General features: G+C 44.9%; 1 protein-coding gene across 1 annotated transcript in view; it reads right to left on the bottom strand.

Moving 5' to 3' along the window:
- Positions 1-24,693, bottom strand: part of LOC122752259 — a 183,301-nt gene that overhangs the window by 14,474 nt on the left and 144,134 nt on the right. The window contains exons 61-68 of the mRNA XM_043999277.1: positions 23,839-24,004; positions 21,188-21,372; positions 20,270-20,362; positions 19,418-19,622; positions 18,890-19,077; positions 18,597-18,694; positions 12,460-12,644; positions 8,191-8,393 (exon numbers count right to left, since the gene is read on the bottom strand). Of these exons, the coding sequence (XP_043855212.1) occupies positions 8,191-8,393; positions 12,460-12,644; positions 18,597-18,694; positions 18,890-19,077; positions 19,418-19,622; positions 20,270-20,362; positions 21,188-21,372; positions 23,839-24,004 (1,323 nt within the window). The remainder of the gene's footprint in view (positions 1-8,190; positions 8,394-12,459; positions 12,645-18,596; positions 18,695-18,889; positions 19,078-19,417; positions 19,623-20,269; positions 20,363-21,187; positions 21,373-23,838; positions 24,005-24,693) is intronic.

The following is a 24,693-nucleotide window of genomic DNA, read 5'->3' as shown; positions in this document are numbered from 1 at the left end:
GAATTCCAAGAAGTCATTACTACTGTTCTGCAAAGAGTCAAAGAATGAGGGAAAAGACCCATAGGTTTAAAAATACTTCGAGTAGCTCTTTTTGTACTGGTAAGCAGCTAGAAACTAAGAGGGGGCATCACTTGGGAAATGGCGGAACAAAATTATAGTATATTAGTGTACTGGAATACTATTGTGCTGTAAGAAATGATGGAAGGGGGCAGCTAGGTGGCGCAGTGGATAGAGCACCTGGCCTGGATTCAGGAGTACCTGAGTTCAAATCAGGCCTCTGATACTTAACACTTACTAGCTGTGTGACCCTGGGCAAGTCACTTAATCCCAATTGCCTCACTTAAAAAAAAAAAATTATGGAAGGGATGTTTGACAAAATAAATAAAAATATAATACAATGTAGATAATGTGGTTTTCTAAATCAATATGTATTGAACTAAATGTTTGATACCACTGAACTAAGTGACTTCTAAACTCTCTCCCAACTCTGAGGTAAAATGATCAAAGAAGGGGCAGCTAGGTGGCGTAGTAGATAAAGCACCAGCCCTGGATTCAGGAGTACTTGAGTTCAAATCTGGCCTCAGACACTTGACACTTACTAGCTGTGTGACCCTGGGCAAGTCACTTAACCCTCATTGCCCTGCAAAAATAAACAAAAAACAAACAAACAAACAAAAAATGATCAAAGAAACCTGAGAAAATTTGTATGAACAGATTCAGAGTAAAGCAAACAATGCAGAATGAAAAACTTACATGATTAAGACATTCTGAAGACAACTTTAAAAGATGTAAGATATTTGATCACTTGCAATGACCAACCATAATTCCAGAGGACCACTGATAAAGCATAATACTTAGTCTTTTTCTCTTTTTTGGGGGGAGGGCCGGGCAATGAGGGTTAAGTGACTTGTCCAGGGTCACACAACCAGTAAGTGTCTGAGGCCAGATTTGAACTCAGGTCCTCCTGAATCCAGGGCCGGTGTTCTATCCACTGTATCACCTAGCTGTCCCTGTCTTTTTCTCTTTTGATAGAGATTTGATGGATTCAAGATAGTGAATGAAACATATATTTTGGGAAATGGACAATGTGGGGATTTGTTTTGCTTGACTATGCATTTTGGTTATGAGGGTTTTCTTTTTCTTATTTTAAACTTGGGTGGGGAGCTTGGAAGGGAAATAAAATAAAATAAATACTTGTTAATTAAAAGTAAAATAAAACAAACCCCAGCAACCACAGATGCTACCCAGAGAACACCATCTATGTTTCTCTAGGGGGATGGGCTATCAGTATGGTTTGAGCTTTCAGCAGCGGCAGCCTTTTGAGATGAGGTCCGAAGAGATTCATATGTATACGTTACAGGAAATGTTCAAGAACAGTCCAACATTAGCCTGGTTAATGTTTAAAGATCAATACACAAGAGAAAATCAGAGGCATAATCACACCTTTGCAAATCTCCTTAAGTGTACCATTACCACTGAACAAATATTATCAGCCTCTAGTTAAGGCTTTCGTTGTTAAATGTTTGGTCAGAGCTGTAACTAGTGTGGGGCAAACATGGCTTTGTTTCAAGGCACTGACATGAAGGGAGTATGTTTCCTCCCCATCACAATTATTCTCCACTATGCCCCCCCCCCTTGGCCCATTTTGACTATCTTCTGTGCTTTAGTATGCCCCCACTCCCAGACTTTTGTTCCCCAGGTGAAAGAACTCCTAATTATGGCTCTGCATTAGTGGTTACAGATGTATAATGAATAGTCATCCACAAAGCATCTTTCGCCTACCCACACCCTGGCTGCTCTTGTCTTTCCCACAATAGATTTTATGCTAAGTGATCTCAGCATCTGATGAATGCTTCCTTAATAAGTCCAAGGTAAAGAAGGATGCCTGGTCCCAGAATATCCCTCCTACATCGGCCATATTCCTTCATGTTTACACCTCCAAGTCACAGAGCCCTGAGCTCTAGGTAGGGAGGATGAGGTTAAGAAGTTTAGGATGGGATGCAGCTGGGGGGCAGCTAGGTGGCACAGTGGATAGAGCACCGGCCCTGGAGTCAGGAGGACCTGAGTTCAAATCCGGCCTCAGACACTTAACACTTACTAGCTATGTGACCCTGGGCAAGTCACTTAACCCCAATTGCCTCACTAAAAAAAAAAAAAGTTTAGGACGGGAAGAACTATCATTCTGTAGGAGGTCTTTTCCAGTCTCCTCAGCTTCTAAGGTTAATTAGCCCATCTACTCTATATTTTGTATTGGAATGATTGGAATGACGCCACCTACTGGAGACTTGCTGTGGAGAGCTCCACCATGAGGAAAATGCCTCAGAGGCATTGTGGCTTTTCCTTGGTGTCAGGAAATGACGTTTGCTCATGGGTGCTGTCTATCAAGTCTACCAGCCAATCAACTGGAGGAGCCTCCTATGGTCTGGGAGGAGACAGGAAGGAGGAAAGGGAGCCTGCGCAGGGAGCGCTGGCCTTTTTTGGCTTCCGGACTTGATGGTGGTGGCGGCAGAGGACTTCACAGGAAATTTGAGGAAAGATAGGAATGCCAGGCTGTTAGAATTCTGTTCTCAATCTTTTTCTTTCTATTTTCCAATAAACCCTTAAAAACCTAAACTCGTTTTATCAGTGATTTTTAGTCAGTTTCCCCCAAACTGGGGGAACACATTAGAATCCACATTTAGAATCTTAAATTACACAGTATATACCTACTTGTAAAGATGTTTACTCTTTTTTTTTTTTAGATGTATGCTTGCTAAAAGCCTTTACTATTATTATGGTGGGTTTTGTTTGTTTGTTTTTGTTTTTGTGAGGCAATTGGGGTTAAGTGACTTGCCCAGGGTCACACAGCTAGTAAGTGTTAAGTGTCTGAAGCCAGATTTGAACTCAGGTCCTCCTGAATCCAGGGCTGGTGCTCTATCCAAATATGTTTACTCTTGAAGGCAGGGATTAGGTTTGGGTTTTTTTTGTTTTGTTTTGTTTTTGTTTTTCATTAATATCCCCAGGCTAAGGAAGCTATATGGTGCTAGGTGGTGAAATGGATAGAGTGTTGGGCCTGGAGTCATCTTTCTGAGTTCAAATCTGGCCTCAGACACTTAATAGCTGTGTGACCCTAAGTCACTTAGCCCTGTTTGCCTCAGTTTCCTCATCTGTAAAATGAGCTGGAGAAGGGAATGGAAAACTGCTCCAGTATCTTTGCTAAGAAAGCCTCAAATGGGGGCAACAAAGAGTCTGAAGCAACTGTAGCAACAACAAAAATCCCCATAGATTTAGGGCTAGAAGGTACTTTAGAGGCCAATTATTCCAACTCCTTCTTAGATGAGGAAGTGGAGAGGCCCATCAAGATTACAGAGGCAGTAAGGCAGCAGGGACAGAATTAGCCTCCAGGTGCTCAGCCTCCGGTACTGATGTTTTTTTCACTTTGCTATGATCCAGTCCATTCTCAGTTATCCATGTCTGACTAGCTGTAGCGATTTTTTCCCTCTCTTAATTAGCTTCCACCCTTACTGCCTAACATAGCCATGGGCTGGTCTCCCCTCCTGTTTCCCTCCCCCTACCAACAGTTGATCTGTGCCAGAGAATGTAAACTCATTTTAACGTTGGCCTCAGCCAAAGAGTAGACAATAAATACTTGTTATGAAGGCAAATTGGCCACATCCCAAAGTCAAATACTCTATAAATTACTTTTGGATTATCTGCTGTTTTGGATTATGTTGGATCTTTGCCCTCTCTGGGAATGGGGCCCAGTAGGTATGATCAGAGGCAAATTAACAGGTTCTAAGGGAGGAAACGTGCCAGAGGGGGAAGGGGTATATTCAAAGCCATTATCCAAAATATAAACAGAATTCATTTTCACACAGGTCACTTGGTCTTCTTTAAAAGGATTGGAGAGACTTTACAAGGGAGTTGGGAGCAATGAATAGCGTCTCACACTTCACCCAACGGCATGGCCCCTCCTCTCTCCACTATGCCAGCATCACAGTGTGGCCAGAAACCATACCCCAGTTTCTACTCCCTGTGCCCCAATATCTCACTGGAACTTGAGGCTGTAGTTTGGTGAGATCCCATTGATGGAGAGTCTCTACCCTAGGGCCATAGGATTACAGAGTTAGAACTGGAAGGGACCTTAAGAGTCTACTGACTCCAACTCCTTCGTTTTACCAGTGGGGAAACTGAGGCACTACAAAGTTAAATGACTTATCTGTGGTCACACAGCTAGTGTCTAAGCAGGGATGTGAGCATAGGTCTCACTGATTCTAAGGTTGTTGTCCTGTCCACTACACCAAACTGTTTAATTGTCACGCATGCTTGGCACACCTTGGCTCCCATGGCTCCAAATGCCCCAAATGGACTCATAACAGAGTGAATGGTGGCCCCATTCCCTCCTTGAATCTAGAATCTTTCTCCTGCCCGCCCATGATTAGGAGGGCATATACCAGCCTAGGCATTCTCTAACTAGTTCAGGCAGCCATGCACTGTAGGAAGGGTCCTACAGTACATGGGGTGAATACAGGAGAAAAGTGGGGACAGACCTCATAATTCATATAAAAAGGGCATGTTTTGGGTGAGTAAGTACATTTTTTTTGGTTTTGGTTTTGTTTTTGTTTTTTGTTTTTAGTGAGGCAGTTGGGGTTAAGTGACTTGCCCAGGGTCACACGGCTAGTACGTGTTAAGTGTCTGAGGCCAGATTTGAACTCAGGAAGATGAGTCTTTCTGATTCCAGGCCCAGCACTCTATTCATTGCACCATCTAGCTACACCTACGTGTGCTAATTTAACATGTATGCTATATTAATCCCATGTATGCTATCGTAAGCATTTAAAAACATTAGTACCATGTCTGGCATATAGTAGGTGCTTACTTGATAAGTGTTTACAGATTGATCATTCTGGGAGGGGTCCATACACTTCACCAGACTAACAAAAAGGGGTCATTGAACCCAGTTAAGGTTAAGAATCCTTGTTTGCCCCCCCAATAAAAAATACCCCCCCCCAAAAGAATTCTTGTTTGTAGAAGCAAAGGATCTAGTTTAAAATCTTGCCCCTAATGCTTACTAGCTGTGGACACTGAGTAAGTCATTTAATTTCCTTGGGCTTCATTGTCCTCATCTATAAAATGAGGAAATTGAAGTCAATGAGCATTTAAGTACTTATAATGTAATAAGCATTGTATTAAGTGTGGGAATATGGGGGTGAAAGCTCTCCCTGCCAAAAAGACAGAATTAGTTGGTCTCTGCAATCCTTTCCAGCTTGAAATCTGTGATCCTAAGATATTACACTTCTGGGATGTTACCATTACTTAGGAGAGCCAGCAAGGGTTGCCACAAGTGTTTTTGCTTTCCTAGTGGGTCTTTGACCCAGGCGGAAGAGAGGCCCTAAGAATGCAGGGCTATAAACAGTTTTCATTGAGCCAGACGCTCTGGGAGGTCCTCTGCCCACCTGGTGGAGGAATCTGGGGGCTTAATTTGCTTCAGGCAGAGAGGGCAGCTGACTCTACCTGCTTCTGGAGCTAATCACTGGTTTCTAGGAAGGTTCCAAAAATTCCCAGGATATAAACCAGTTCTGTGGGGGCTAGTCCAACTCTTATAGCTCATAAGGCACTGGCTGGAGGCCTTTTAAGATGCACAGACTCGCACAGAGATGGGCTAGGAGGGGGATTTGTTTGGAATTGTAATAGGAGACAAACCTGTGAGATTCTTCCTTCTACCCAGCCCTGGAACCATCCAAAACCATTACCAGAATATTGTTCTGAGGTCAAAAAGCAGTTCACAGAGGTTAAAAACAGTTCGGGGCGGGGGTGGGGGTGGGTGGGGGTTGCAGCTAGATGGCGCAGTGGATAAAGCACTGGCCCTGGATTCAGGAGTACCTCAGTTCAAATCCAGCCTCAGACACGACACTTACTAGCTGTGTGACCCTGGGCAAGTCATTTAACCCCCATTGCCCTGCAAAAAACAAAAAACAGTCCAGAGAGTTAGGCTGGAAACTATGGAAGCAAGGGTTCTTAACCCTGGAACTTATTTAAAAAAATATTTTGATAGCTGTATTTCTATATAATTGGTTTCTTTTGTAATTCCATGTTTTTTACCATATGCATTTAAAAATATTATTCAGAGGAATTCCTAGGCTTCACTAGACTGCCAAAGGGGTCTATGACCCCCCAAAAGTTGAGGCCACCTCTGTTAAAGGGAATCCGAAGCAATAGGCCCAAAGGCCATAGGATCGTAGATTCAGAGTGGGAAAGGTGCTTGGAGCCCAGTCCCCCTCATTTTGAAGACAAGGAAAGTGAGGCAGTAAGGGGCACAGCTGGGATTTGAACCCAGGTCCTCTGATGCCATCTCCCATTCCCTTTCCCCTGTACCAGGGAAGAAGAAAAAGAAAAGCCTTCCATGGGTGGGTTTATCCTGATACAACTTCTCCCCTGGTGGGGAAATTTAAGCCCTTATCCTTCCATGATTGGCCGAGTTATCCTCATTTTGAGACCAGATATCTGTTTCACCATTGAGGAATTAATTAAGAGTCTTTCAAGAGTGATATTCTAAATTTTCTTTTCTTTTCTTTTCTTTTCTTTTTTTTTAGTGAGGCAATTGGGGTTAAGTGACTTGCCCAGGGTCACACAGCTAGTAAGTGTTAAGTGTCTGAGGCTGGATTTGAACTCAGGTACTCCTGACCCCAGGGCGCCACCTAGCTGTCCTGATATTCTAAATTTTCTGATCCCCATAATTCTCAAATGTTATGGGGAAGATGGTGGGGATGTAGCTTATTAGGAAGGTGGTTATACCACTTCTCATTAAGGAAGGTATATTTTCAGGTGGTAGCTCTTTTAAGTGGTAGTCAAGAGGACTTGTGGCAATAATAGTCATTGAATTAATATTTTTTTGAGGCAATTGGGGTTAAGTGATTTGCCCAGGGTCACACAGTGTCTGTAGTTGGATTTGAACTCAAGTTCTCCTGACTCCAGAGCCAGTCACTGCATTATTACTAGAAAGCCTCCTGCATGCTCTTTGGTCTGCATGCCAATCTCTGTTCTACTCTGGGTAATGAAGAGTTAGAGGTATGGTTGAGTCCTATAGTAGGAGTCATAATTGGACTTCTCCCCCACCAAGAAATCAACCATTACCCTGTGTCTAAGCCTCACCAGACAACCAGAGAACATGTCAAAAAGAAAAGAACACAAAATTTTGAGTTCTAGAACCTAGTTCTGCCCCCTAGTACCCATTATGACCTTGAGTAAGTCACTTTGATCAGTCCATTGATTCACTTCTCTGAACCCTCAACAATTAAGTAAGGGGGTTGGACTGCATGGCCTCTAAGATCCCTTTCAGCTCTTGGAAGTTTGTTCATAGATAGCTGTTTGTATGCTATCTCTCCCACTAATACTGTGGATTCCTTGAGGGCATGGCCTGATTTTGCCTTTTTTTGTATCCTGAGCACTTAGCACAATGCCTGGTACATGGTAGATGCTTAATAAATACTCATTAACTTGATGGCTTGACATGTCTGTTTCAGCTCTAGATCTATGGTTATATGAGAAGGGGGAACAGGATATGCATGGTTACCGTGGGAGAAAAATACAGACATGACCCCTGGACTCAAGAAAGGTAATCCTATACATGAAATTAGCTGGCACAGTGGATAGAGTGCTGGGCCTGGAGTCAGGAAGACTCATTTTCCTGAGTTCAAATGTGGCCTCAGATACTTGCTAGCTGTGTGACCCTGGGCAAGTCGCTTAACCTGATTTGCCTCAGTTTCCTCATCTGTAAAATGAGCTGGAAAAGGAAATGGCTAACCACTCCAGTGTCTCTGCCAAGAAGACCCCAAATTGGGTCATGAAGAATAGGAGATGACTAAAAAATGACTGGACAACTTATCCAGTATCTTGATTTTTTTTTTTTTTAGTGAGGCAATTGGGGTTAAGTGACTTGCCCAGGGTCACACAGCTAGTAAGTGTTAAGTGTCTGAGGCCGGATTTGAACTCAGGTACTCCTGATTCCAGGGCCGGTACTCTATCCACTGCACCACCTAGTTGCCCCTCTGGACAACTTATCTATACAATCAATCAATCAATCTCTCTCTCTCTCTCTCTCTCTCTCTCCCTCTCCCCCTCTCCCCTCTTTTTCTCTCTGTACTTATTGCACTCAGGCCTGAAATACCCATTTGCTCTGTGTCACCTTCTTTCTCCCCCATACTCTCTTACCTTTAGTCCCGGATAGATGATGAAGGCTGTGTGATTCATCTCCACATACAGGGATCTAGGTCCCGTGTTCGACTGGTTCAGTAAAAACACGAAAGAGTTATGAGCAAAGTCTTTGGCGAGCAATAGGCTGCATTTGGAAGTGAGGTCATAGGCCTGTCCATCAAATGTCATCACATGCCTGTCCCCAATCATCACTGCATGGTCTGGAGGAGAAGAGGCACAAAGCCACAATCAGCTATTAACACTTGAACTTTTAGGGTCCGGGGACGTGACTAGGACAGGGAGTCGCCCCTGGGATAAGGGTGATGACCCCCACCCTCCGCCCCAGGGTTTTGCCTCTGCTTCCACAGCCTCACACAGCAGATGAGAGAACTGCATAGGACTTTAGAGATCAGATCTCCTGGCTCAAACTTTCCTTTTATAGAGAAGGTAACAGGGTTCTCTGCAGTCCAGCAGTTGAAGCCTCACACTGATCTGCCACCTTACAGCCCTATTTGGTAGGTGGTGCAGGTATCACCCCGACTTTACAGTGAATCAGCTGTGGCCCTTTGGCTCGTAGGGGTCAGATTTCAAGTCATCTGACCACAAGGACACTGAGCTACATCCTGCCGGGTTCCTTTCATGGGACCCTTACCCTATCTTGTACCCATGAGTCAAATCCTGAATCCCCAAAATACAAAACCCAGGTGCTTTGACTAGAGCTCAAGGATGTTCCCAGATGTTGATTGTGGGGCTGGTTTCTCTTTGTCTCCTCCTCCGTCTTCTTGGCTTTGGGTCATTTCAGTGCTTCTTGACAGAAGGGTAGAGGGCTAGGTGTCAGGGGCACCCCTTCTATCAAGGCCCATGTCAGCAGCTCTGGAGGTGTTGTGTGTGATGGGTGGGAAGCTGAGATGATTTGGGGAATAGTTATAATTCTGGTTGCTTTCACTGCATTAGTAGGCTGGCTTGAGGCTCCCTGGAGTAGAAGGACCCTGGAAGTCAGCCTTGAGACTAAGAACTGTCTAGTCTTGTTCACTAATCATTCCAAGGGTGTGTGTGTGTGTGTGTGTGTGTGTGTGTATATATATATATATATAGTGTGTATGTGTAGGACAATGAGGCTTAAGTGACTTGCCCAGGTTCACACAGCTAGTGTCAAGTGTCTGAGGCCAGATTTGAACTCAGGTCCTCCTGAATTCAGGTCCGGTGCTTTATCTACTGTGCCACCTAGCTGTCCCTTCCAAGGGCACCCAACAAGACCTCTAGGGCAGAGCAGTGAGAGAGACAGCGTGGATAGGTATTATCAGAAGTCCTGGGTTCAATTGTCACCTCTATGATTTATGATCTGTGTGATCTTGGGCAAGACCCTTGCAAATGATAGCTTTAGAGCTAAAAGGGACCATAGATGCCCTCCTTCTTAATTTTTTTTTTTTTTGGTGAGGCAATTGGGGTCAAGTGACTTGCCCAGGGTCACACAGCTAGTAATTGTTAAGTGTCTGAGCTCGGATTTGAACTCAGGTACTCCTGAATCCAGGGCCAGTGCTCTATCCACTGAGCCACCTAGCTGCCCCAGATGCCCTTCATTTTACAGATGAAAAGTGAAGCCCAGAGAAGTTAAGCAACTTGCTCAGGGTAACACAGCTAGTGTCTGAGGTGGGATGAAAATCCAGGTCTCCCTGACTTCAAGTTCAGTACCTTGCCTCTTTCAGTCTCTTACTTTAGCCTCTTCGGACCTAAGTTTCCCCACTTGTAAAATGAGGGAAGTAGACTCGATGACCTCTACCATCCCTTCCAGTCTATGATCCTCCTATTTATTGGCTGTGTGACTTTGAGCAGGTCAATTAACCTCTGTGTGCCTCAGGTTTCCACACCTGCACGCTAGAGATAATTATACCTAGACCACCTTCATGTTATGAGTAGTAAATGAGCTAATGTATGCAAAGTGGTTCCGATTGGGTGAGTACCATATATATGTAAATTCCTTCTCCGTTATCTCCCAGTGCACCGGGTGGCACAGCTTTATAGCAACTTTCCTGGGCCTCAATTTCCTCATCTTTATAAAGGGGGAAGGAGGGGCAGCTAGGTGGCACAGTGGATAGAGCACCGGCCCTGGATTCAGGAGTACCTGAGTTCAAACCCGGCCTCAGACACTTAACATGAACTAGCTGTGTGACCCTGGGCAAGTTACTTAACCCCAATTGCCTCACTAAAAAAACCAAACAAACAAACAAAAAAAGGGGGAAGGACTCTGATGTCCTTCCTAGCTCTAAATATTATACTCCCATCCCCTTCCTTTTTGAAAAGCAAGGAAAAGAACAGAAACTCAAATGGGGAGTGAATCCCATACTGGGTACACAGTAGGCGCTCAATAAACACGTGCCCCTTCAACTTTGTGGCTGGCCAATCACAGATGGGCTACATAGCGAGAGGCCCCCTGAGGGAAGTGGTGTTCATTCTCATTTCTGAATCAGCTGAGGTTCCCACATGATGTGGTTATGGTGCTTGAAGTAGAGACAGACCATTCATTCTCAAGCAGGAAAAATAAAAACCCCAACTTCTCCTTCAAACCAGATCTCCCCTGGAGGCACCATTTTCTAAACCTCATTGGTCCTTTCCCAGGAAGGGGTCTGGCTCTGCTCTTGCTGCTCAATCTGCAGCCCCCTGGGCCTTGGTAGGGGGTGGGGTTGAGTCTGGATTTAATTACCATTCGTTTTGCCTTTCTAACTTCCTCTTGGTTCTGTGTATTATATGAGCCCCACCTCCCACCCCTCAACTTCCTTTGGAATCCGAGGGGTCCTTTGGGCTTTTGGAATCAGCTCGGTCCAAGACTTGGGAGGAGGTCTAGCTTCCGTTCTCCACTGCCGCCCACTGCTAAGGATTCTGCTTTCTCAGCCTTTCCATTCCATTCCCCAGCCCTGGCCTTTGGACCTGTGAGAGAACCCTTTCTGTCAGGCATTTAAAACAAGGGCTCTTAACTTGGGGTCTGTGAGCTTATTATTTGAAAAAATATTTTGATATGCTGAAATATAGTTAATTAGTCTCTTTTATAATCCTAGGGATTTTATTTTAGACATTTGAAAACATGATTCTGAGGAGTCTGTAGATTTTTTGCAGAACTGCCAAAGGGGTCCGTGAAGTAGCAAAGGCCACAACCCCCTGCTTTAGTGGTGGGCCCAGTGCTGAGCACTCCAAAAACACTCGGTCTCATTTGTGACTTCTACTCCATTTCCCTAGAAATTGTTTTTTTTTTTTTTTTTCAAAATGTGCTTCTCCAACTGCAAATGATACAGAGGTCTGCCCAAGCAGGGTAAGCCTCTCAGAACTAGAGATGCAGTATGGTGTTGGGCAGACCCGGGTTCAGGTTTTGCCTCAGACATGTACCATGTGTGACTACGGAGAAGCTTTCTATGGGTTGGTTTCCTCATCTGTAAAATAAAGGGGTTGGACTCAATGGTCATTGGGATCCCCCTTCTGGCTCTAAATTCAGGGTTTTATGAACTTTTTTTTCTTTTTTTTGTGAGGCAACTGGGGTTAAGTGACTTGCCCAGGGTCACACAGCTAGTAATTTTTAAGTGTCTGAGGCCGGATTTGAACTCAGGTCCTCCTGAATCCAGGGCTGGTGCTCTATCCACTGCACCACCTATTTGCCCCTTTATGAACTTTCAATAAGACCTTTGGTCCCTGAGTCAGGAGCCCTGAGTTCTCTTGGGCAAATTTCATCTCTCTGGGCCTTAGGTTTCCTCTTCCACAAAATGAGAGGGACTCAGTTTTCTCTTCAATCAAATGAGGGGACTGGACTCTACTTTCCCTTCCTAAAGTTCTCAATGTTACGTCTATGCACCTCTAAGTTTTCTTCTTTGCTGTTATGTCACCAGAAACATCACTTACCATCTTTTGCCCTCTTGAGAGATCACTACTGACTTTTTTCTTATTTATTTATTTTCATTTATCTATCCATCCATTTATTTATGTATTTGCTTATTTATTTAATTCATCCGCTAATTTATTTATTCATTCATTTATCTATTTATCCATCCATCCATCCATTTATTTATTTCTTTTTGCAGGACAATGAGGGTTAAGGGATTTGCCCAGGGTCACACAGCTAGTAAGTATCAAGTTCTGAGGCCAGATCTGAACTCAGGTCCTCCTGAATCCAGGGCTTGTGCTTTATCTACTGTGCCACCTAGCTGCCCCTACTGACTTTTTTCTTAAAGTTCTGGTATTAGAAAAGCCCCCTCCCCAAAGCCCTTGAGTTGCAAGGAAGGGGGAAGATGGGGAGGGTCTTACGTTCAAAGGGGTTCTCCAGCAGCCGATGCTTGATCCGATAGTACTCAGCCAGGAGGTTGATGCCGTACAGCTCACGGAGGGGCTGGAGCAATTTCTCCTCAATGAGGTAGTTGGTCACCTTGGCCAGGTCCACGGGCTGATCCCCTCCTGGAAGCACTGGAAGCCTTACCACCACGGAGCAGTTCCTAGAGGGGACACACAGAGACCCCTGAGTGGGGATCAAGAACCGTCTGGCCACCGTCAGGATCTGAGCTTCTTAGAACCTTTAAAGTTGAAAGGTCATTTGGTCCAACCCATACCTGAATGTGAATCTCTATCTCCACCAAGTAAACCTCCAGCTTCTGCCTGAAGACTTCTTTTTTCTTTTTGGTGAGGCAATTGGGGTTAAGTGACTTGCCCAGGGTCACACAGTTAGTAAGTGGTAAGTGTCTGAGGCCGGATTTGAACTCAGGTACTCCCGACTCCAGGGCCGGTACTCTATCCACTGTGCCACCTAGCTGCTCCTTGAAGACTTCTAATATCAACATACTATTAGGAGACCCCCTGTTTTCCAAAGGTGCGGCCTAGCAAGCAAGTAGTGCCCTGAGCTTGGCGTGACAACGATCCTTTGCCCTCACCCTTTGGATGAACTCTGCTGCAACTAAATTACAGAACTGATGGTCCCTGAGCTTGGGCAAGCATCAATAGACCCAGACACGGCTATGAACGGACTTTTTGTCACCAGTCAACCTTGTCTCCCTGTTGCTGTTGTACCTCACCACTCTTGCTACACCACACTGTTTGACTCTTTGTCCAGCAGCAAGTATATAAATCGAGGTTCAGCCACACTAAAGTGGCACATGTGTCTATAGCCCCCTCCTGACATGTAAGTCATTTCCCTCACTTTGAAATTGAACTTCTGTTTGATCCTTGACTCTCTTGTCTCTAGCCTTCTCTGTTTGACTCCAGCCACTTGCAGGTTAGAGGCTGATTCTGTACAGTTGACACTAGTGATGGGAGAAAGGCAGGTAAGTGGCTCAGTGGACAGAGCACTGGATCTGGAGTCAGGGGGACCTGAGTTCAAATCCAGCCTCAGATACCTACTAGCTGTGTAACCCTGGGCAAGTCACTTAAGTTTAGTTTGCTTCTGTTTTTCAGGGTTGTTATCAGTTTCCTCAGCTGCAAAATGAAGATATAAAGAGCACCTACCTTACAGGGCTGTTGTGATGGTCAAATGAGATATTTGTAAAGCTCTTATCACAGTGCTCAGCACATAGTAGGTGCTATATAAATGTTTATTCTCTTCCCTTTATTCCCTGATGGGGAGGAATTCTCCCTTTCTCCTTCCAGGCCCCTCCCCTCCATTCAGTTCAATTACAATCAACAAGCATTCACTAAGCACCAGCTATTCTGTGCCAAGCCCTGTGCTAAGCATGGGCACCATGAAGGATCACAGCCCCCACACACCCTTTCTCTTAGTTCTTTATCTTTTCATTCTGAAAAAAGGGAATGAAAAGCTGAATGACTGAAAAAGTATCTATGAGGAAACAACGACGACGTGCCAAACACTGCATTAAATCCTGAGCTTGTAAATAGTCAGGCCCAGCTCTCAAGGAGCCCGCATTTCTAATAGGAAAACAATAGTAGCAGAATGGATGAGAAGAGAAAGGAGGCCAGGAAAGGAAAAGGAAAAGAAAGGTCACCAGTAGGTGCCCATTTAATTCAACCAGCACTTACTGAATGCTTACTAGGCACCAAAAACCCTGCACGGGGGCTACAAAGACAAAACCCAAAACAGTCCCTGCCATCAGGAAGTTTATATTCCATTGGCACGTAGCCCAGTGAATCTTTTTCCCAGATGGCCCCAAACTTTAGTGTGGGAACAATGGAAACCCTGTTCAGGGTTGAGGTCAGTTAGCCAGTCAATAAACAGGAGGGGGAGGGAGAAAACCAGAAGGGAGCTAATCTGGGTTCTGGTATCAGCCGAGGAGGGCAGGCATTTTTTTCTCTGGAACAAAGGTTGCTTTTTAGAGGAAAAAGCTCCCTGGTCTGCTATCTGGGGCCCATAGAGTGGCTTTTGGATGCCAATCTCTTCTTTGTAGCTGGGCTGACTTCTGGTGCATGAGGAAGCTCAGCTTCCATTTGGCCACCTTCCCTTCTGAGCTCAGCCCAGGCTGAGTCTCAGGATCTACGGCCGCCTCAGCAGCTGTGGAAAGAAAGCCAAACTAGAGGGTGGAAGAGAGAGGTTCTCCCTGACTTCAGATTCAGCCTCAGATACTGGCTGTGTGACACTGAAGAACTCACTAAGCCTCCCCAGACTCAGTTTCCTCATCTATGAAATGGGGACAATAATAATACCATCTACCTCACAGAGTTCTTGTGAGAAACAAATGAGATATAAAGCACTCCATAAATCTTAGACACTATATAAATGCTACCTATCATCATCGTCACCACCACCAAAAAAACCAGGCCACTCTTTTTTTTTTTTTTTTTTTAGTGAGGCAATTGGGGTTAAGTGACTTGCCCAGGGTCACACAGCTAGTAAGTGTCAAGTGTCTGAGGCTGGATTTGAACTCAGGTCCTCCTGACTCCAGGGCCGGTGCTCTATCCACTGCGCCATCTAGCTGCCCCTAGGCCACTCTTAAGCAATCCCTCATCACATTTATTCAACAACTATAATATGTGACACACTGGGGTAGGTGCTGACCATACAGACAGATGACACAGACCTTGTCCTCAAGGAGATTGTCATCCAATGGGGGAAAGGACAAATATACTATGATATCACTATGATAAAATGGAAACTCTCTGAGATTAGGAATTGTTTCCTTCATTGAATTTATATCCCTAAGGTTTAGCAAAATACTCTTTGATTGATTGAGAAGTATTAAGTGCAAAGGTAAAGTGACCCTGGGCAAATCACTTGACTTCTATTTGCCTTAATCTCCTGGAGAAGGAAATGGCAAACTTTGCCATTATCTTTGCCAAGAAAACCCCATGGAGAATTGTTGGTGTGATACGGTACACAAAGACTTAGACATGACCGAACAACAAGTTTAAAGGTGTGGCCCAAAGTGTTCTAAAAACATGGGGAGGGAAAAATTACTTTCCTTTAGAACGATTTTTGCCTTTGTATCACCTTTATTTCCAAATATACCTCTTTTCCCAACTGCTCCCTCCAAAGGTACCATCCATCCATCCATCCATCCATCCATCCATCCATCCATCCATCCATCCATCCATCCATCCATCAATCTCTCTCTCTCTCTCTCTCTCTCTCTCTCTCTCTCTCTCCCTCCCCCTCTCTCTTTTTGAGGGGCAATGAGGGTTAAGTGACTTGCCCAGGGTCACACAGCTAGTAAGTGTCAAGTGTCTGAAGCTGGATTTGAATTCATGTACTCCTGAATCCAGGCCTGGTGCTTTATCCACTGTGCCACCTAGCTGCCCCCCCCCCCCCCATGATCTCTCTCTCTCTCTCTCTTTTTTTTTTTTTTGGTGAGGCAATTGGGGTTAAGTGACTTGTCCAGGGTCACACAGCTAGTAAGTGTCAAGTGTCTGAGGCTGGATTTGAACTCAGGTCCTCCTGAATCCAGGGCCTGTGCTCTATCCACTGTGTCACCTAGCTGCCCCACAGTGATCTCTTTTTTTTTTTTAATTTTTTAAAATTTTTAATTTTTTTAGTGAGGCAATTGGGGTTAAGTGACTTGCCCAGGTTCACACAGCCAGTAAGTGTCAAGTGTCTGAGGCTGGATTTGAACTCAGGTCCTCCTGAATCCAGGGCCTGTGCTCTATCCACTGTGTCACCTAGCTGCCCCCCAGTGATCTCTTAATGGACACATTTAATGAATTAATGAATAGCCTTTCTCAATCCTCATCCTTCTTGACCTCTTTGAAACTTTTAACACTATCAACCACCCTCTACTCCCTGATACACTCTTCTCTTTAGGTTTCTGTGGCACTAATCTACCTTGGTTCTCTTTCTACCTGTCTGACCCTGGGTCTCCTTTACTGGATCTTCATTGAGGTTGGGCCTAATAACCATGGATCCTGCACCCTCTTCTCCCTCTATATCATTTTATTTGGTGATCTCATCAACTTCCATAGATTCAATGATCACCTCTATGCAGGTGATTCTCAGATCCACTTATCCAGCCCTAATTTTTCTCTCTTTTGGTGGGGGGGCGGGGGGGGGGGGAGAGAAGCAATGAGGGTTAAGTGACTTGCCCAGGGTCACACAGCCAGTAAGTGTCAAGTGTCTGAGGCTGCATTTGAACTCCAGTCCTCCTGAATCCAGGGCTGGTGCTTTATCCACTTCGCCACCTAGCTGCCCCCACACCCTCACTTTGTTGATCACCTCCAACCTTTCATCTCCAACTGCCTATTGGACATCTCTAGTCGGATGTCTCCTAGACATTTTAAACTCAATCTGTCCAACATTAAACTCATTATCTTTCCTTTCAAGCTTCCCTCCCTGCCTTTCTTATTACTGTTGAGGGTACCACCATCTTCCCGGTCTCTCAGGCTTTCAACCTACGTGTCATCCTCAACTCCTTATGCTTTCTCCCCCTCCCCTATACCCAATCTGTTGCCAAAGCCTATTGGATTTATTTTTTGTAATATCTCTCCTATACATCCCCTTTCCTTCTCTAACACTGCCACTACCTTGCGGTAAGCCCTCATCACCTCACTCCTGGACAATTGCAAGAGACTTTTCATTGGTCTCCCTGCCTCAAGTTTCTCCCTACTCTGGACCATCCTCTATTCAGCTGTCAAAGTGATCTTCCTAAACTACATATCTGACCATGTCATCTCCATAATCAAACTCCAATGGCTCCCCATCGCCACCAAGATCAAATATAAAATCCTCTTTGTTTTTAAAGCAAAGTAAACCCCTTCCAAATTTTCCAGTCTTTTTATACCTTACTCACATATTTTGTAATCCAATGACATTGGTCCACTAGCTTTTCATTGACACATAAGTCACATCATCTCCTTAATCTGGGCATTTTCATATCAATGTCTTTCCTCAGCTGATTATTTCCAATTCATCCTGTATGCATCTTGTTTGTACAAAGCTGTTTACATGCTGTCTCCCTCATTAGACTGAGTTCCTTGAGGGTGGGCACTATTCTTTGTTGTTGTTTTGCCTTTCTGTGTACCCCTAGAGTTTAGTAAATGCTTCTGGCATTGATTTGTTGACTCTTCCCTACCCAGACAGCCATCTCTTGTAACAAAGAATATAAAACAGAGGAGGAAAAAGCCATTTAGCCAAACTAACCAACACATCAGCTGAGTCTGACAGTCTAAGTACAGTTCCACACCCACAGTCTGCTGGTTCTGGGAAAAAGGGAGAACATTGTCTGTCTCATCTCTTCTTCAGGGCCAAGCTTGGTCATTACCATTACAGAGTTCAGTTTTTTTTTTTATTCTGCTAAAGACCACTGTCACCCAATTTGTTAGGGAAGGCTCTGTTGATAAGTTGGCAATGACTTGAGCCTTGAAAGGTGGGTTTGCAATAATGAAGAAAAGGCAGGAAATTCATTCTTTGTGTGGACAAAATTCTGGAGATGAGAGAGGTCAGGACAGGAATAGGGAATAGAGAATGAGCCCAGGTTAGCTGGAACATAGGTTATGGGAAGGAGAGTAGCATGAGTAAAAGTTGCAGGCAGATTGGGGAGGGTCTTGAATGTCTAGGTTAAGAATTCATGCTTTATTCGATAGAGAGTAAACGCTACATTAAGAAGATCATTTGGGCAATGGTGTGGAGGATGGATTGGGGAGGGGGTACCTCTTCCAGCCTCGGCTTCTCAGCCAAATGGGTAAAACCATGCCTACTCTGCCTAGTAGACAAGAGCACTGTGGAATTTAAATTAAATAACAGATGAAAGAGACAGCAAGGGGTATTGTAAAGGATAGAAAACTGGCCTCAAGGAAGACCTGGGTTCAAATCCCACCTCTGACACACGCTGGCTTTGTGACCTTGGGCAAATCCTAGGCTACAACTGTTAAGTAGTTGAATGAATATTGACCTTCCAGGCAGAGAAAATGTCCTCTCCAAGAGTTCCTCAACAACAACAACAACAACAACAGCAACAGCAACAGCAACAACAACAACAGCAACAGCAACAGCAACATGCCTCCTTCATGACCATTACCTTGCAGAGAAGCTGTAAATATTGGACAAGGGTTTCCGAATTCTTCTAATTGCTCTGGAGAATTTGACTTCTGCCCACTTCAGTATCTGGTGGGCAGCCTGGTGAAGAAGGGGACAAATAGCCACAGTAAGAAGTCAGCCTCCCACTCCCTCTAGCTATGATTCTTGTGGTTGTCCCTTTGCTCCAGGGTGCTCAGCTATCAGTCTCATAGGGTTCCTGAGCCATAACCGGCTCTCCATCCCTGAAGGAGGGGGAAAAGGGGTGGGAGGAGATATATTCTGTCTGGGACTCACCAGATCTAGGGCACCCTTCACAGCCTGTAAAGACAGCAGGATTGGCCTCATGAGCCAGGTGTCCTTCATCCCTGAGGGCACGTAGGCCTTCATCTTCCTCAGAGCCTCCTCAGTCCTCTCCTGCCACACCTCATCCAGGGGTTTGAGCGTGACTTCATAGTAGGCGTCCTTCAGTGTGGCTAATGGCTCTGCAAGAGTTAGCCATCCCTAGCCCTCTATGTGGAGACCTCTGTGAGCTCTCCTGAGTGTGTGTGTGTGTGTGTGTGGGGCAAACCAAAGAGGAAAAACCTTTCCAAGCCCAGTTATACTAAGGCCTCTCAAAGAACTTCAAGCCAGAGTCCCAACACCTCAGGCAACAAATAAACACTGGCCTGGATACCCAGAGTCTAGAGTAACCTGGGAAAGCAATTGTTTATCCCCTCCCTCTCCTTTCTCTTCTCTGCTAGGAGACTCTGTAGGAAATATTGGGGGGCAAACAGGGGGGGCAAAATGAGACACAGAAGAGGAGCCAGGGGAACATTCACTCACTTTGCAGCTCACTCTGCGTCTGCTCCATAACAGTTTGGAGCCTCTCCAGTTGCAGGGGAAGGTGATGTCTCAGCACCTGCCTGGCTGAGCTTTGCCTCCACAGTCCAGCTGCAGCTCTACCCCCTACCTGTAGGGCTCTCACGGCAGCCTGGGACATCTGCAGGACCCAACCAGCTGCACTGTCCAGGAAGTCGATCTGTTGCACCTGCCAGCCCAGAGAGGAAATCCCCTGCTAAGTGTCAGCAGCCCTGAAGGCTGGACAGTCTCCTCTAGCCCTTTCACCCCCCTAAGAACCCATGCATAGGGTTTCTGGGAAGTTTTGGCTCCATTCCTAGGGTACCAGAGCCTATATCTGGTATAACTTTAGATATGGATTTAGATATTTACCAAAAAGTAGAGTTAGTGTGGGATAGGGATTTTCCACCCCCAGGGCCACTCCCTGATTCAGAGAGCTCTGCCCTGGACTCCAAAGAAAGAGCATCAGCTTTCAGGAAATAGCAACACCCCAAGCCATATCTCTTCAAACTCTTTATATCTTTTCATCACCCTACAATCCCTTCTGATCTCTTACATTTCACTCTCATTTTCCCTTAGCCCCTAATATTTCTCTTCCCTTACTCCACCGTCCCACCCAAATCCATATGTCCATCAACCAGCCACACAATTCCCCCACTATTTCCATAGCTAGGCAGGGCAACGCTAATATTTTCATGCCCTCTGAGACAATCTCACCCTTGGCAGAAGACACCAAAGCTAGGATTCAATAGGAACTATAGTCTCCCTCAGTGAATGAACTTAGTCCCAGAACCATCCAGAAATAGAAGAGGCCAGGCTTGGCCGGGCCAAACGCACCAGGTCCTGGAACTTCTGGAGGTAGGTGTCAAACACTTGGAACTTCTCCACGAGTCTGGCTTGTAGGTGAGAACCGACCTCGGCCATCTTGGACTGTGGGAACATGAAAATAGGGCTGGGTGAGGTAGAGACATCCTGAGCTGGGCTTGTTATCAGCTATTGAAGTAGGACCCAGGACTAGAGAGGTAAAGGCTGAGGAAAGATAGGGAGTGTTCTCCCCATTGGAAAACTGAAGAAAAGGAGCCCTAAAGAGGTGGGCTGACTTGTCCAATGCATTATAGGTCATAAAGGAGGTGATAGAGTGGAAAGTTGATCCCCAATCTACTTCCTCCTAGTCCAGTCTCTTCTAATTTAGACCATCTATTTCTCAGAAACCAAAAAGTAGGGGGGAGGGGGAAGAAAAAGAGACTGCAAGCCACCTGCCCACCCCTAACAAAGAGGGGGAAATATGTAAAGACAAACCAAAGATTATATTTTGCCTTTGCCATTTCTAAATATTAACTCTAAATCCCCCGTCCTTCTCCTCCTCTCCTAATTGGTGACTCCCTCCTCAGGACCACAATTTTAGGAAAGACATCAGCCCTGCTTCTCATCACTCTTGTCTCAACTGTCCAGATTTCTTCTCTTCACCTCAGGCATTCTCCTCATTTACTCCCTCTCCATTTACTAGCACCCTTGTAGGAGTGGTCTGCCACAATGGAAGCTCCTGGTCGGCGGTGCCACCTTGCTGGATTGTATTTGTACCCCTAGCACTTAGCCTGGCACATAATAGAGGTTCTGTCTATTTTCTGAAATCCACCCCTTCTGTGAACCATAGATTCAAAATGACCTTCCACACTCTCCCCTTCATTGGCCCCCACTAAAGAACACCTCACCCTTGATACATAGCACCACACGGAGGGGCCTGGACAGATTTACCTCCATGTTCCCAATGGGAGTGATGCAGCCATGGGCAGCCAGGCTTACACTCTGGTTGGCAGCCCTGAGGATCAGCTGGCCCAAGTGTTCACTGTGCCCACCACTGGCACGGAGCGTAGCCTCAGCCTTGGCCATCTGCTTTCCATCAGAGCAGGCACTGATCTCCACACCCTCCTCCTTTGTCCCTAGAGCAATGAAAGCACAAATGGATTCACTGGGATGCTTCTCTTTGGCTTCTCTGACACTGGCCTCTGAAGGAGGAAAGGCCAGACTCATTATTATGAGGCTGGATATAAACTAGTGAACATGATATAGTTAAAATAGATATGAGGTGGGGTAGCTAGGTGGCACAGTGGATAGAGCACCGGCCCTGGAGGCAGGAGGACCTGAGTTCAAATCCGACCTCAGACACTTAACACTTATTAGCTGTGTGACCCTGAGCAAGTCATTTAACCCCAATTGCCTCATCAAAAAAAAAAAAAAAGTAGATATGAGGTGATTTGGGTGGGAGAGGGTACTAGCATGGGGGGTGGGGTGGGTGTAGATCAGGAAAAGCTTCATGCAGAAGCAGGCCCTTGAGCTAAGCCTTGAAAGAAGCCAGAAATTCTAAGAGATGATGGTGAAGAGGTAGTACTTTCTGAGCATAGAATGGTGGGCGGCTAATTCAGAGCACGGTTTTTGGTATTCTTCATAACACTTAACAGTGCAGGACACACAATAGGTGTCCAGCAAATAAATGTTGAATCAGACTGAAGCTAGGTTAATAGGTGGAGCTGCCAGGGGCTTAAATCACATTTGTTCCCCCCAAAGTGAAGGGTTCCCTAAGGGTAGAAAGGAATATCAGCCCCAATCTGGGCAATCCCTTCAAAGTAAGTGAAGTTTGTTCCCAAAAAAGAAATACGAGAAAACACCTCTTCTCTCCCTCCCCTGCTCCTTTGTAGCTGTTGGGGTCCACAAGTGTGGAACATTGCATTTAACATTAGATTTTTTTTTGAAATGTTGATCAGTTCTACTGAACTATTTTTCTCTTTTCTTCTTTTTTCTTAAAAAAACTTTGCTAAAAGGAATCACTCTCTAGGGAGGGGGTAGGGATACAGGAGAAATTATAGGCAATGTAACAAATGATGTTAAAATATCTATCATAATTTTGTTAAAGTAAATTTGTTTCTTCTTGTTTGAGTTTTCTATTCATTACAGTTCCTTACCAGCACCATCCAATATGCATTTGATATGTTTTATATGGCCTGAGGCCAGACTAGTAAAAATGGACCAACACAGATTTTGGTTGGATATAAAGAAAATTTCCCTAACAGTTACAATGTGAAAAATGATTCATTTGGACCCTTACTCTATTCCAATCAGTATTAATCAGTATATTTTACATAAATCACAGAGAGAGAATTAGATAAGATAGGTTCTTATAGTAGGCTTTTAGAACGGGCCTCAAACTTGAATGCAATGTTCACTATTTGCTTACCAGTTATGAAGCTCACTTGCACAATCACAAGAATGCTGACAAAGATATCCCCATACTGTTTTACTCAAATTCCATGTCCAAGCCCAGCATGGGTGGGATGCCTAGATGCTTTGGAAAGTCCCCCAACTTATTTTTGCAACTCAGGACATTTTTTCTTGTCCAACACGAGCAAGTGACCATCTTTTGACCACTTAGTGGAGATGCCCTGTGCTTCACCTAATCTGTGACCCCACCCATCCATCTGCTAATGCATCATTTTTAGCCCTCAAGAGCAAGGTCTATAGACTAACAAGATTCCATATTTTACCATGTCTCATTTTGCATATTTCAGTATCAATTCCTATAAAATCAAGGTCCTGGGAATCAGGGGCATCTCAGATTGTGAGGAACATCTGAGGTCCACTTTATTAGAGGGGACCATGGACCCTTTAATAAAGTATTATTTGCTCAGACCTCTCCCTCAGTGGTTTTTCCTACAGATTGGGCAATTATAATGTCCCCAACAACTACTCCTAAGTAGAATGCCTTCACTTCGGTGTTAGTGAGTTTTCTATCACTGGGTTTTTAAGTAGTGGCTGGTTAACCTCTTGTCTAGTTTGTTACAGAGGGAATAACTCTTCAGACAAGATAACCCATAAGGTTCTTTCAACTATGAGACTTTAATGGTCCTTTTTCTGCATAAAATATATATTTCAGGAGCAGCTAGGTGGCGCAGTGGATAGAGCACCAGCCCTGGATTCAGGAGGACCTGAATTCAAATTCGGCCTCAGACACTTAACACTTACTAGCTGTGTGACCCTGGGCAAATCACTTAACCCCAATTGCCTCACCCAAAAAAAAAAAAAAAAAAGAAAAGAAAAAAAACCCAAATGTATAAAATATACATTTCAGTTCAGATGTTTTCAGTTACATCTGACTCTCCATGACCCCATTTGAGGTTTTCTTGGCAAAAATCCTGGAATGGTTTGTCACTTCCCTCTCCAGCTCATTTTACAGATGAGGAAACTAAGGCAAACAGGGTGAAGTGACTTGCCCAGGGTAACACAGTAAGTGTCTGAGGTCAGATTTAAACTCGGGAAGATGAATCTTCCTGACTCCAGGCCTACCACTCTATCCACTGTGCCATCCTAAATACACATACATACTCCCAAAGGTTGCTGCTGCCTTCACCTACCTTTTCCATAAGCCAGGTAAGCCCGGAGACAGTCTGGGTCCCGGGAAGCCATCAGCTCCAGCTTTTCCTCTCTTTCCATGCTCCCCTGTAGTAAGACTGTACTCTGAGAGGCTGATTCAGTGAGTCTTCCCAGCAGGCTTACTTGCTGATCTCCTGGTGCCCTCAGCTATAATTGAGAAAGAAACTCAAGTCTGTGAGGTAACTCATAATCCTCTCCAGCCCTCTGTTACCCACAGGACCCAAAACAGGAGTGTTTGAGGATGTGCTGAGTGAAAGGAGAAAGAACAATGGGATTCACAAACTTCCTTACATCTTCTCTGCTCCCTAGTTTCCCTCCCTCCTGTAGCTCTGAATAATAATGATGGGGGAAGGTAGAAGTATTAGGTTCTTAAGTAAAAGGGTAATAAGAGAGACTCCATATTAAGGGGAAGTAAGCAGTCCCCCTAAGTAATGTGGGAATCAAACTGAAGACTCCCTTGCCCCCAAAAATCCCCTCAATTGACCTGCCATACCCACCTACATACAGTAATAGAATCAGTTCTTCATCTTTACAATGGGGCCAATAATGAGAGATAGTGTAGTAAGAGGGGTAAGAGCACTGAACTGGGGGTCCAAAGACCTAGGTTCTAATCCTGTCTCTCTCACTATAGGGTGAGCATCTGTCACTTAGTCGATCTTGAATAAGTCACTAGGGCCTCAGTTTCCTTATCTGTAAAATGAGTGGGTTGGACTGGTCCCTTCCAGCTCTGATCCTGTGATATGATACATGATGTAATATTGATGATCTAGTCTCAGACTGTCTCACAGAGCTGCTGAACAACTTTTAGGAGAAAATATATGCCAAAGCATTTTGAA

Source organism: Dromiciops gliroides, chromosome 1 (genome assembly GCF_019393635.1).
Source record: "Dromiciops gliroides isolate mDroGli1 chromosome 1, mDroGli1.pri, whole genome shotgun sequence".
NCBI lineage: Eukaryota > Metazoa > Chordata > Mammalia > Microbiotheria > Microbiotheriidae > Dromiciops > Dromiciops gliroides.
This window is presented reverse-complemented; position numbering and strand designations above follow the sequence as displayed.